Source organism: Plectropomus leopardus, chromosome 13 (assembly GCF_026936395.1).
Source record: "Plectropomus leopardus strain MGB_pleo_1.0 chromosome 13, ASM2693639v1, whole genome shotgun sequence".
Classification (NCBI taxonomy): Eukaryota; Metazoa; Chordata; class Actinopteri; order Perciformes; family Serranidae; genus Plectropomus; species Plectropomus leopardus.
The window spans coordinates 28,569,277-28,584,407 of NC_142188.1; the positions used below are offsets into that span (position 1 = coordinate 28,569,277).

The 15,131-nt window shown below is 38.9% G+C and overlaps 1 protein-coding gene across 2 annotated transcripts in view; it reads right to left on the reverse strand.

The window, feature by feature from the left end:
- Positions 1 to 15,131, reverse strand: part of inpp5a (inositol polyphosphate-5-phosphatase A) — a 186,406-nt gene that overhangs the window by 111,931 nt on the left and 59,344 nt on the right. For both annotated transcript variants that reach the window (XM_042502000.2, XM_042502001.2), the window contains exons 3-4: positions 5,862 to 5,962; positions 5,467 to 5,554 (exon numbers count right to left, since the gene is read on the reverse strand). In XM_042502000.2, coding sequence (XP_042357934.1) covers positions 5,467 to 5,554; positions 5,862 to 5,962 — 189 coding nt within the window. The remainder of the gene's footprint in view (positions 1 to 5,466; positions 5,555 to 5,861; positions 5,963 to 15,131) is intronic.

Below are 15,131 nucleotides of genomic sequence, written 5' to 3' on the forward strand. Positions count from 1 at the left end.
CAAACACACACACACATGCATACACACACAACCACAGAGTAAAAGGAGACAGCGGTGTCCTGTCAAGCCACAGAGCCTGATTTATCCTCTGCCGCTGCTCTCATTCCTGTCCTGCAGACCACAGACATGAGGGATGCCTTTAATTTCCCATTAAAATGCCCTGGAACAACTGAGGGCTGAGAAGGCAGTGTGTGCCGCTGTGCGTCACTGTCTGTATGTGGATAGCTTGATTAGAAAGTGTGACAGTGGTAGGTGTGTGTTTGTGCACGCCGGGGTCCTCGCAGGCGTTTCTGTTAAGCCGTGCAGACACCGGAGTGCAAGTGTGTGTCAGGAAGCGGTAACATTAGCGCGCATCATTCCGGATGACACGGGCTGCAGCTCCAGGGCCGGGCCCACGATAAATATTAATGGCCAAGAACAAGTGGATTGGGAGTTGAGTTATCAGGGCGGGCCTTCCTAATTGACATTTTACCTGCTGTATACCTTAACAGGGCTGTAAAACACCGGGCCCGGGCTCAGCCGTTAGGGGGGAAGGTGTCAGTCAAGCGCTTCCCCATCACTGCTGCCTTCCTCTGGGAGGAGAGGAGCAGAGGAGGAGCTCCAGCTCGCCTCCTCTGCTCATTGTTCAGATTCAGCAGCAAGGTGTTACATTTTAACATCAGGACTTCATTACAGTTTAATTTAGAGAAATTAAGATAAACAGACTCCCTCTGGTTTCTACACTGTATTTTGTATTTTACTGTATTTTTATGTGTCAGCTGGTTGGATTTGGGGGGAAAACTGCCACATAATCAACTAAATGATAATTTGTTGACTATTAGATTAATCTCCACCTTATTTGATAGTCAATCTGTTCAAATATTTTAAAAATGTTTCTGTTTCTAGCTTCTTGAATGTGAATATTTTCTGTTTTTTCCTCCTCTATGACATTAAAACAAATTTCTTTGGGTTGTGCACAAAACAACAAATTTGTGGATGTCATCTTGGGTCCTTGGGGAAACATTGATGGACAATTGTCGCCATTTTCAATGAAATAATTAATTGAAAATTATTTATAATCAACAGACTATTAGAAATAATACTGGGATAAGTTACATCTCCAATTAATGATGATTTCTATTACAGAAATATTGTCATTGATTCATCTTTTGGTCCATAAAATCACAAAAAAATAGTCAATAAATGAATAATTTTGAATAAACTGAGGCCATGGTGACATATATTCAATTTGCTTATTTTCTTCAGTCAACACTCAAAAACCCTTTCTACAAAACAACTTATCAGCTGATCGTGAAAATAAATAGCAGATTTGTTGGTGGAAATATGACAAGTTTTGAAAAAACAATTACTACTTTTGTTCAACAGATAAAATTAAAATACTTTCAAGTCCCTATTCCAGACTACTGTTTTTTTTAACTAGTACTAGAGTTTCAACTTTCAATAATTTAAAAAATATATCAGCATAAATTACAGTTATTGAAAATATCAATAATTGTAGCCCTTTTGGGCGGAAAATACATTGGGGTTTTTTTTGCAAAAATTACATTTCAGGTCTCTTTCCTCATGAAATAACATTTTTTAAACTGTCTTTCAAACTTTTAAGACTATGAAAAGGACTTGTTTACCGATTTCTGCAGTATTTAAAATAATTCCATTCAAAGACAACAAAGTCTATTTGTTTAGTTTTTTTATTTTTATTTTAAGTATTTTTTTCTTTTTCAGATTTAAGCACATTTATGACTTCAGCTAGTGATTATTTTCATCACTGCTTTTATGCTGAATATTTTCTCAATAAATATTTAGGTTCATAAAATCTCATAAAATTGAGCCCAAATGGACGTATTGAAATTGCTTGTTTTGTCCAATCAAGACTCCAAACACCAAAAGGATTAAATTTACAAGCTGAAAGCCACATTTGAGAAACTGGAGCTGGTGATATATGTGGCATATTTTGCTTAAAAAATCAGTTGCTGATTAAGCCTGTGCTGATGGTGTGATTAATTCATTCAGCTCCGATCACAGTTGGAGAAAACGGGGCTCTCCTGGTAGCAGAATTTCACACATCCATTTATCAATCACATTCCTGTCTCGCACTGACACAGAAACGCAGTTCAAACACGCCCTCACACTGGGCAGGCATGTAAACAATGTGACTGGCCTTTACCATACACTCGCTACATTACTGCGCTCCCACTCATCCAAAAACATTCACTTATCTACTTCCAAAGAAACACACGCGCAACCGCGTGCAAAAACACAACAAAAACACACACTTGTACAAAAGTGGAAGCTCTGGACCCAGAACAGCGTTCCCACTTACATTATCTGAAAATTGACAGGCGGGGCAGACAACAAACAATTATCCCCGCAGCGCAGGGGAGGGAGAAGAAATCGAAGATTGAGAAAACAAATATGGGTGATGTCATCAAAGTTAAATGGCAAGCCCTGTGTGAGAAAGACTGGAGAGTCTATTCATATTTACTGTTGCCAGGATTTCAATATCAACATCATAGAAAGCGCATCAGATGTTTCCCTTTCCACCCACTGCCTCACAAAGAGAACTGCCAGCTCTATTTGATGGAAATGAAAATACAACAAAAAAAAGGTTAATCTATAGACAAACACCATTAAATAAACAGCTCACGATGGCCGGGATATTAGCGACGCTTATGTGAGATGGCAGATAATTATATTTTTGCGAGGGCCGATGTTTGTAATATTTTTTTGAAAAGAGCAAATGTGACTCGGTTGCTCGCTGTGATTTATGGGCGTTTGTGGAGGTGCAGCGTAGCGTGGTGATAACGGCGAAATCATGGAGGGGGAAGCGAGACACACAACTCAGTGATCACACACAAACTGGGACCACAGTCCATATCTGGACCAATCTTATCATCGTTATTCTATAGTCCTTTTTATAGACACAGTCTCCTGGGAATGCAGAGATATTAACCAGATACACCTGTTGTCTGTCAATTAAGCATCGCACACAAAACTGCACTTAAAGCCATGTTTCCTTGTGAATCAGGATGGTTACAGGAGCCAAAGCTGGCGTCCTTTGCTGCTGCAGTCAGGTTTGAGTATCTGGCTCCACCAAGAGGCCAAATACAAAACATCTATTCATTTGTGGAGCAAGTGAATGCATTAAAAGCGTCAAGCACCAAGATATCATTTGTGTTAGGGGTCGACAATTTATAGCTCTGGCCGATTATTGGGGCCGATATTTGGCATTTTGACGATTATCTGTATCGGCATTTCAGTTTAATTATCGCCGATATAATTGATTAATTAAAAAGTGCAAAGATAGTGTCAGCATGGGAGGAACCTATATTTTGCAAATCCTCAGGGTGCTATTTTAATTTAAATTTTCACTTGCTTTTATGTGATAAAAAAAAAAAAAAGTTTCTAGGAACATGATGTCGAGCATTTCTTTTTGATTAAACATTTTCAAAAGGTGCTGAAACAAAGTTTGTGTTGGAGTTTATTATATTCCAAATTCTAAATATTTACTGACAGATTTTCCACACATGATAAAATTATATTCATAGATGGCGGTGTTATTTATTGATATGTTGTCAAACAATAGGCTAAATTAAATATATTCTAATATGTGTCTTTCAAAGAACAGTATAACTTTTTATCCTTCTTTTGGATCAGATACTCTGACAAAATTGGACAAATTCAAATATTTGCATTAACTGAGTTTTATTACTTATGCCAAAATTGGTGTATGAACTGCTTTAAAATGAACTCTATTAAAACTTACTTCCGTTAACTAAAAGTATCTATAAGCTGATGTTTACTGTAAGAATCCAAAATTTTGACAATAAAGCCTGATAATCAATGATTACCCAGTCCCAACACATTTAACAAGTTTCACCCTGAGCGCTGGCAAAAAACTAATCTCCAAATATCTGCTGCCATCTTGTGGCCATCTTTTATTACTACATACTGAGGAGAAATGTGGCAGGCAGCAGCAGCACAGCATATTGTTATAAAACAAGAAAGTGGAGCACATTACACTGGTCCTCAAATCACTGCACCAGCTTCCTGGGTGTCAAAAAGGATTTTAAAATACTGTTACTCGTCCATAAAGCACTAAATGGACTCAGGTCTACATACATTTCTGATTTACTTGTTAGCTATTTTTTATCTTGCTTTTGCTATTTGATTGTCTTCAAGTATTTGATTGCATTTTAGAGTTTTTTAAGGTATTGTATTTCATAAATTTGAATTGCCTTGTGTCTGAAGGGTGCCATATCAATAAACTTGCCTTGCCTTATAGGTATATTATAGGTATATCAAGATGGAGATTTCAGTCTTGAGTTCATTAATATTTACCCCAAGCAGAGCCTATCCATGCACAAAACAATGAGTAGATCCCATGATACATCTGTATATTGATTTACTTTGCATCAACCAGCAGCTGCAGGTGTGCAGCTTATGATAGTTTGCATTTCTGTCTATTGTCCATCTGTGGCTCTCTGCTGTAATATCAGATATTAATATATCAAACCCCCTTAACGAGGCATTCTTGAATTCAAGCTCATTGTGAGTCGTTCAAAACAATTACACTCAACTTTTTCACGTCTGACCGCCCTGCACACAGCAGGCGACAGTTTTGAGGTTATCTTCTTAAAAGCTTGTTTAGAAAGATGAGTCTTGAGCAGTGATTTGAACATGGATGGGTCAGTATTTGAGTATTTCTGTCAAGACTGAAAGTACGATAAAAGTGTCAGAATAAAATTGTGATTTTTGTGTTTTAGGTCTATTTTCCACCTTTAAGGACTCTGTTGCTTAAAGTGCAGCCTATGGGCCAACGGCAACCCTCATGGGACATTTTTGTCAAGGCTCCAAACATGACGTGAAATTCATGCGTTTTAATTTAATCATTTGTAAACCACTGCAATACCTTCACTACATAAAAGCTAACATTTAATAATATATGACTAGGAGACCGCATCACATTGCGCCTCCCTAAAAAGTGTCTGTCAGGTTAGAAATGACAATCTGTAAAAAGCTGCTGGTTACATGACAACTGGTTTCCAAGTGTGTCAGGAATTCCATTCTGTCATCAGTGCTAGTGCTGTTAGCTAAAGTTAGTGATTCTGGTGAACAACTGGCAACTGCACTTTTGCTGTACGTCCCTCAGTCACATGCTGGCTCCCTAAACTGGCACTCAGTCATCAAAACCTTGAGCATCCCAGTTGTAGGACAACAAGGTGGGTTTTTTTTCATGTTATTCTCATTTTATATGACCTGTGTACAGTTCTGGCTGAATATATCCTAGTTTCTGAAATAGTCTGTATCAAGAAAGAAAAGTAATAATCAGAACTGCAGACTTGATAATTCTAATTGGATTGTTGAGCGCATGATTCGGCCCTAATTCAACACATGTAAAATCCAAAAATATGTGTGTACTTTCCCACAGAGTATGACTGCGCCTTTAAAACATCAAACAGCACTTACAGTGAAATGCTCCTGGGATTTGTAGTTCTCATCGAGGTAGATGCGGGCTCTGCTGTACTCCCTCATAGCATCACTGGACAACAGCTCTCTGATGGACACACACAGATAAATATCAGGAAATGTCAATCAAATCCAAAAGCACGTAGTATTCTTCAAGTTCAACCACATTAAAAATAACTATCCTGGTCCAATATTTACACTCTGAGTCATACTCTTTTAAAAGAAAACAACACATTTTGCTGTGCTGACGTGCAGCTGTGGTGCGACCAGTGGGGGGAGTAGTCCGCCCAGTTTCAAACGGACTACTCCTGCATGTTCAAAATCAGTGGGGTGTTTCCTTAAACTACACAGCAAAACAATTAGGCGAATAACCGCACAGTGAGCACAATACTTACTTGACAAAACTATCCACATGAGCCATGGACGCATCATAATTCTTCCCGCCCACCTCCTGACAGTGCACTGCCAAGAAGTGAGGCTTGTGTGACTGTACTGTCTGTGAGGGGAGAGAAAGAAAAACACAGGTGAAAAAGGAGGGAGAGTGCATCCCTAACAGCTGTACCAACACTACAGTAAGCCCATTTGCTCCCAATAAACAAACCTTAGGTTGAATTATTCAGTCGAGCGCAAAACCTAAATGAGCACGGCGCCTGGGCCTCCACAATTCTTCCTAACTCAACTCTGTGACATGCTACTATATTTACACAAGACAAAGTGCCACGCTAATGTAGGCAGAAGGCACTTAGTGAGCTTGTTCCACAAGCAGAACATCGGCCCCTCTTCATCTAACGTCAGAGATGTGCCTGCAGCACTGTATGTATGTACAGCAGGGTGTTACAGATGCCCGTGCTGACAAATCACTCACTACACCAAACACAAATCCACTGCCACAGGAATATGAATGCTTATGAGGATGTGGGCAAGACTCCAGCACATACTGGCTGCTATAGAAAACCAGAATTACCCCCACGCGGTTTTATGCCACACCAGTCAAGTTACTCTTACAGTTTACATCCATGTCTGTGAAAACATGCATGTTTCACACACATCTTCAACACGGCAGCACAGCAGAGCTGTACAAGAAGCACAGGTTCAATGTGGGCACTATATTAATGTCACCATTTCAGTTTCTGACCAAAGGTCTCCCCTTCTGTTTACGACATATGATGCTGAGAAATGGCCAGAAAAGCGTTGTTTTTTTAATAGAATATTATGATGTCCCCATGAAGTTGACCTTTGACCATTTGGATATCAAATGTCAAGCACTTCATCATTACATCCTATTAGACATTTGTGTCATAATTTGTCATAGTAAGTAGTATAAGAGTAATGGCCGAAATCATGTTATGTGAGGTCACAGTCACCTTCATCGGTTTATTCTTGAGACCTAGTGGATGTTTCTGCTAAATTTGAGGAGACTCTTTCAAGGCCTTGTTGATATTTTGTGTTCACAAGAATGAGATGGATGTAGGGTCACAGTGACCTTGATCTTTGACTACCAAATTCTAGTCGATTCAATCTTCAGACCAAGTGGACATTTGTGCTAAATTTGAAGAAATTCCCTCAAAGTGTTCTCAAGATACTGTGTTCATGAGAAATGAGGTGAATGCAAGGTCACAGTGTTCTTCAGATAACGCGATGACAGGAGTTAGACAGATTCAAGTTTACAGTGACCTTGGATATTGACCTATAGCCACCAAAATCCAGGGCTCCCACACATTTTTATGGACAAAATTTCAAACATTTGCTATGATTTTTTCAAGGATCCATACTTTTTTGACACCAACAGCTACAGAAAATAAATCTGTCTTTATGCTACATTATGTAGAACAGTATCCACAGAAGATTACTGTAACAATTTCACAACACATGTCAAAATACCATGACTTTTTCAAAACTTTCAATGATTTCTTACTAAATCCATGACTTCTCCAGGCCTGAAAAAATGTTATTGTGAAATTCCATGACTTTTCCAGGTTTTCTATGACTGTGAGAACCCTGAAAATCTCGTTTTAATAATAAATTTAATAAATTTGAAGAAATTCCCTCAAGGTGTTCTTGAGATAGCTTGTTCGTGAGAATTGAGATGAAGGTCACAGTAACCTTGACTTTTGACCCACAAATCTAATCTGTTCATTCTGGAGTCCAAGTGGATGTCCAATTGTGCCCAATTCGAAGAAACTACTTACAGAGTTCTTTAGATATTGCATTTATTAGAATTGGACTAACAGACTAACAACTCAAAAACAGAATTCCTCTGGCTTCAGCTATTACCAGCAAAGAGACATTAAAAGAAGTTGCATTCATCTTTTGTCATTAATAAGAACTGGTGGTAACATAGTGTATATAAAGTCAAAGAGGTAGAGTCCCTGCCTTCAAACTATCCGCTCCAGAGTCATGTGACCTCATGTTGCTTTCCTTTAACATCCCCTCTTACACACAGTGAGGTGTTTGTGAGCACCCTGTCAGAGGTGTTCAGGGTGGCTGACCTCTAATGGAAAAATCAATAGCACAGAGTGATTTACAGCATTCACAAGCACTCACAGGGTCGGGCCTATGGATGGTAGGCAGGGAACATACATCAATGTCATGGGCTTCAGGGGGGGTAGGAGGAGCGACAAATGGTCCCTGGACCCGAACGGAGCCCTGCTACACCGCCAGCACCCCACCTCGCCATTGCATTATGCTCACTACAGGCCCAATCAAATAAAAGTAATGTATGGCAATAACACTATGGATTTTCCATCAACCTATGGCTTGTCACTTAGCCCGATGACCCAGACGCTGAGACCTACACCGGCTCAAACTTAGAAAGATTAGTGGACCTATCAACTCACGATGGAAAAGGTCACATTCTCAAGGAGCTTGCGACTAATGTAAGGCTCCAAAGTGACGTGTGTATGTGTGTATGTGTGTGTGTGTGTGTGTGTGTGTGTGTGTGTGTGTGCGAGCACTAGCATGCGAGTGCTTGTGTTACTGCATTCTATTTATCTTTCCAGGCTGTAAATTCAGGTCTGCATTGGCAAACAGACAGCATCCAGGTGGTAATTTCATTACCAGACTCACCAAAGATATCAGCCCAAAACCAAACAGCATCACCCCGTGAGCTTAATTTACTTTGGCAAATCTGCAGCCTATTTCCATTTAGAGCTACCATTGTTAGGAAGAAATTCTGTTGACATTTGGGTCGAGCAGTGGCAAAAATATTGACATGTCAAATATTGTATCCATAAAACTTGACTTTATGATGGGCAGTAACAGTAGTGGCCTCTCTAACAGCCCGCGGACAGCGACAGCTGCCATGGCAGTGCTGAGAAAAGCCTGCCTGGCCACGCTGACACCACCAACAGGGTGCTGCCATATGGGACTGTTTCTCAACCTCACAAGGATGTCAGACGCCGATATGTGTTTGATATGGAGGTGTGTCCTCTCTCCATCTCACCATGACCTGATTCTTGGCAACATCTGAATTCTGAGGAAGTTCCCATTTGTGTAAATGACATATTTGTCAAAGTGTGCATGTGAGTATGCTGGAGGCAGAGGACGCCTGTGAGAGTAAATGCTGACCTGCTAAAGTCTGATCAAAGTCAGATTCACCACTTTTCCAATCATTTACTCAGTGAAAACAGCAAACATCCAGAATGCTTCTAGTTTTGTATGATTATGTTGCATTATGTTGAAAGAGCCATGTGACACACTGTGGTGCAGTGTAACATACATTTACTCATGCACTGTGGCGCCCTAAGCAAGCTCCCGCAGTGGAAGATCCTCTACTGCGTACAAATTCAAGCTATTTGTACTTCACTTGCACATTATACTTCGACTACACAACACCTCAGAGGTTGCTTTTTATTCATTATTTTTTGTTAGTTTTGTTGATGTAAGCATCTGGCTTCTTTACCTCTCCGGACACTTTTTTTCTTCATCTGGATTTTACGCAGTTTTTAATTGCGTGCAAATTAATTAAACTAAATTTGTTTAATTTCTCCCAAAAACGTGGGGAAAAAGAAGTTAGCAATTTGGCATGAAATGTCTTGCAAAAAGTAGTAAAAGGTGACAAGGTGACAAGAAAATCACCTGAAAATTACAGAAAGAGAGAGAATCATTAAAAATTTAAAATAATAAATAATAAAGCACTTTTTACAGGTTATTTGCTTTATAGTTTTTGGGGGGGTTATACTTTTTTTATAATTTCAGTTAATTTTCTTGTAACTTATCACTAATTCCTCACTAATATTTGGGGCATTTCTTGTAAAGTTGCTTATTGCTATTCTTCCGTGTTTTGGAAATAATTCAGGCCAATCTTCGCAGGTGTTAAAAAGTTAAGATAATTTAACTCTTTATAGACTGTACTGATTAGCTGGAAATGCAAGAACAAGGCGCTTTTTCAGACACCGTGAAAAGCTGACTGTTAAGACATCTGGTTCTCACAGGACGCTTCAAACATCAGATGATCTTGTAGAACATGCTGCATTGCAGTGGATGAAATAAAGGAGTTCAAATGATCACAACCAAAAACATCTACAGCAGTAAAGCACAACACACACATGAATGCAGCGGTAATATTAATCCAGAAACATCCCATTTGGTAGTAAAACACTCACAGGGAACATTTAACTGCACAATAAATACTTAATATACTCTAAGTACACTAAACTTATAATAAACTCTTTTACAAAGGTTGTTAATACATGACTTTTACTCATAGTGGAGTATTTTCACAGTGTGGTGTTTGTAGGTACTTTTACTCAAATGATGGATCTAAATACTTCTTCCATCACTGGTGACACATCATGTGACATTTAAACCTCCACTTTAACTTTCCACAAATTAGAAAAGGCTCCATTTCTGATGAAACTGTAAGTGTGTTCACTGCTGAAAATTTGCACTTAAAACATTTGACATCGCTGAAATACTCAACTAGTTGAACTGGCAGCCAAATTCTAGATGCAAGAAGGGATTGAACAAGAAATAAAAAATGGGAGAGGTGAAAGAAACAGAAGTTTCCGTTTGGAGGTGTCAGCTTCAGTGTAAGCAATGAGTGAAGCATCAGTTAAGTTAAAATATCAGCGACAGCATTGGTGATAAATGAACCTGAAAGTTTCAGTTAGAGTGAAGTCCTGAAAGGAAGCAAGTGTCAGATTAAGTAAACAAACTGAAACAAGTTATCAGCTGAAGTATCAGGTGAAAGCAGTTGTACAGAATATATTTATCAACAGTTAACGTTGTTGGAGAGGAGCTGAGGGAGTTTTTGAGGTTCAAAGCTGAAGACTTGAAAGCGTTTGAAGTGTCAGTCAAAGTTTAATCATTAAAAATAGTTGAAATGTCAGCTGAGGCGAAAGTGATGGATGCAGTTGAAATGTCAGCTGACGTGTACGAGATGAAAGCAGCCGAACTGTCAGTTGTGAAGGAAAATAAAAAAAACACACTTCAAATGTCTGTTCACGTTGTCAGAAAGTAGTCGAAATATCAGCTGGAGTGGAAGCGCTAAAAATAAAGTGTGTACGCTGAAGTCACAAAGCAAAAAGAGGGCTTTCTGATAAACTTTGACATATAAATGCATGCTGGGAAGTATGCCAAGTTAGTGATGTTTCTAAAGAACTTGATTTGATGAGCTATCAGCTAAGTTGACTTATTCGTTGTTTAAGTTCTCAAATGCTTTCAGCATTAACCCTTTGAATCCTGAAGCAACATCACTTTACTAGTGCTGCTTTCAGATGCCTATGTAATAAAGTATTTAAGTATTAAACCTCTGCCCCTGAGAAAACTGGTGCATTTTTAAAATTAGTATTTCATTTTTTTTTTATGGGAAAAAATGCCAGAAGCGACTTGGTAAGAAATGTTCCAGAAATTTCAAGAAATTGGTGGATTTATAAAATTATTTTTTTAAAAGCTAGGGTAAAATGTCTAGGGAAAAAGCTGGGGAAAAATATATTTATAATTATCATGTTTACATATGTAAAATTAGGTTAAAGAATTTCAGCATTTCAGCATTTCCTTGTTTTCTTTTAACGTTCTTTCTTTCTTTATCAATTTATTTATGTATTTATTTATCTATTTATTTATTTATTCCTTATTTTACATTTATTTATTTATTTATTTACTAATTTTGAGTTGATTTTCTTTCATTTTTACTAATTTATTCCTTATTTTTGGGTCATTTCCTCTTTCATTCATCAGAGCCTTCCTTCCACGTTTTTGAAAGAAATCACCTGCATTTTGCTCAGGTTTCAGAGAATTAAAGACCACAGCTCTGGGTCATTACAACTTTTTCACGTTGTAATGACCCAGAGCTAAGAATTCTGCGTTATTAAGACTCACTCACTTTTATTAGAGCAAGAGGATGGCTTGGTTTGGTGACACACCTGGTTTTATTTTACTCCAATAAAAGATATGTCCAAAGCAGCTGCAAAATGTGGCTGGCTGCAATAATTAAAATTTTTCTGCAGCCATGCAGGAGGCGTGTATATGTTTTTCATTGTAACATAGGTCAACATGTCACATGAGTCACAGTGCCGTCCAAAACGTTTAGTCTGACAAACTGTAATTCTTATCCATTCCGTTTGTATCATCTTTATAAACTAGTATAAAGGTCAAAAACAGCACTGTGCACAAGAGGTTATCTATCAGACAGAGGGGGCCTTTGATGACAACTAATCAGGAAAGCCTGAGTCCTATTTCATGGTTCCTATTTGGAGGTGGGAAACAGTCACAGGGATCAGAGGGGCTTATAACATATGTACGAGAAATATTCTTGTTTACCGTCAAACTGTTGATTCTGAAAACATAATATGGAAAACATTAGGATTAAATCATTAAAAAGAGTTTATTAGTATTTTTCAGGAGCGTTCAGGAGCCATAATATATCTTTAACCCTTTAACACCTAGACCAACATCAGTTTTCTTATGCTGCAATAAGACACATTTTAATATCATTAAAACCTCTTAAACCTTAGAAAATTGGTTTGATTTCTTTCAAAGACATGACAAACATTAAAAAAAACAAATGCTTGGCAAGAGATGTCCCGCAAACTGCAAAAAATAGCAAAAGGTGCAATTGGCAGGGGGGATATCAAAAAACAAGGAAAAAATGAAAACTACATTGATTTATCTCGTAAATATATAGCATATTTAGCATTTTCTAGGTCATTTCCTTGTTGTTTGTGTCTTGTTCTTTTCCTAATTTTGTTTATAAATATATAATTATAATAATTATAAGTATAGGGGTTTGTTTTTCCGAGCTTTAAAACATTTTTTTCCAAATCTACTATTTTCATGCAATTTTTGAAGCAGTTCTTGCCAAGTTGCTCATTTTTTGCAAACCAATATGCTCAGGATTTTAAGGTTTAAATATGCATAAAAGGCGTCTGAACGCAGCACAAGAAAAGTGATGGCAATCCAGGTTTCAAAGGGTTAAACAAAGCATCGAATCGATCTAATGACCTTCAGTGCAAATTAGAGTGCAAGAAAGGATGTGAGGACACTGTCAATGGCCTGCGACGGACCAGAGAGGTTTCCAATGCAAATTGTTTGTGGGGATTATTCAATTCAGTGTGGTGCAATGCAAAGCACTGTTTACACTACAGGAGCACTAACGCCGGATTCATTTAAGCCAGTCTATTGCATATTTGGAGCAGGCAAATGAGCCTGCTTTGCTTATGTGGAAATGACCGGGGCATCCCGAGGGAGGGTGAAAGTCCCGACACGGGATTTGATTGGACTTGGTAGCATGAGAAGTAAGGAAATGAGAAGCAAAGAAAAAGCCTTCTTCACTGCATGCATCATGTGCCTCCCAAATAAAAGTAGTTAACAGTTGTGCTTTTTACTTCATTTAGTTCCATAAATACCAATAAAATTTAACCAAGGGCTGAACCCAAGTCCCAAGCAATGATCCACAGCTTGTTCATTGAAGAGAGTAACTTGTGATGCCAACAATTAGGCTTTTTTTTTTCTTTAAGTGGTAAAGTTATAAATAACCCACCCTTTAACTGTAACTAAGCCTGTTGGCTGCTTCTGCGGTCCTTCCTGTAATTTGCCATCTTTGATATTCATACCAGTTAAGATCAGATGAAAGGAAATGCTGAATGAGTAATAACACAAGCTTTGTTTGAGTGATTGCTGACTGCATGTCAACATCTGTGTCTTTACCCCCCCGAAAGCCTTATATCAAGAGGAAGATTCCTGTAAATGTTTCAGATTACATTGGGGTATTTTGTGCTAACATTTATATCTTTATTGCAGCACCAGCTCACCGGCAATGCGATGGAGCTGAGAATTATTGAATATATTTTATCAAATTGTTGAAGTTATTTTTATTTATTTTTTTTTTTTATTATTTTTGCAGCGCTGATTGTTTTTCAAGTAATCTAACCAGATTACATTGTTTCAGAAATGCATTTGCGGACTTCTTGGATCAGTTCTCACCTGCCTGGATAAACTGAACAACACAAGTTAAGACTGATAAGTTTGTCTAAACTGCCCCAAACATGTTTGGTATGAGGAGGCCCTAAAAAACACAACCTGTGCAAAATGAGTCAAAGAGTGGAGTAATATCAAAAGAGGAGTGAACACTGTGGCAGGGTTTACAGTAGCTGGCACAAGCATGCCTATGAACCATGACCAAGGTGTGTCGTAGAATAAATAACATTATTTCCTCAAGGAACTCCCTAAAGCTGCAGACTGTGCAGTTCACTGTGCTGATGACTATATAACACATACAGATACATAAATAACAATGTAAGTGCAGGTACTGACAGGAAGACTTGTTCAGTGCCTTTAGTTGCAGTTACACCTTGATGAAAGCCAGTTTAACAGCTTCCTATTATTTATTTTCCAGGATGTTGCAGCGGAGCTGCGGTGTGATACATTTTGACTCATTAAAAAATGAGACAGTGCTGTCCTTACGAGCCTGTGAGTCAGCAGCAGTTGATTTTGTGTGGAATGCGTACAGTCGCCTTGGAGCGGCAGCATTTTATGGTGGGGTCACAGTCTATATGGCGACACCAATTTCGAGTTTTCCTTAATGTTTCCTGATGACGAGATGCTCCCGCGTGATTAAAGCGACTGCGCTGGTTCAGTTTCGTGGGTGTGAAAGTGAAGTTTTCCTGTGTGGAACAGCATCTGGACTCTTGCCAAGTCAAGTCAAAGCAGAAGTCATGACACTCTATCAAACACACAAAGTGCTTTTCTTTTTCATATTCACTGAGGGCCTCAAGCAAAAGACAAATCATAAGAGTTCATGACCACACAGCGGGCTAACTGACGGCCCAGAAGACACAGTCAGAGTATTGTGTGTGCTGCGGGGTCGCGATGAGCTAGCGTGGCTGATTGTAGTTAACTCCTGCCGTCACTGCTGGTTGTTCCCAGCCGCGCCGAGTTCAGAGTCTGATGCTTCTTTCCATGACGTCAGCCGGCAGCAGCACAGGGCTGGCATGAGGCTACAGGCCTGTTCACACAGGGGCACACCTTTCTCTCCCTCCCTCTCCCTCTCTCTCTCTGTCCATGCATGCCTTCTTTTCCCTCGCTCTCACTACACACACATTAGCAGATAGTACACCTTCCTCTAAAGTGCACAAGCCTGCTGCACAAACAGAATTCCTCAACAGCCATAACCAGGACATGCTCGCACACACACACACACATTCCCTCTGCTTGTGCTAAACTAA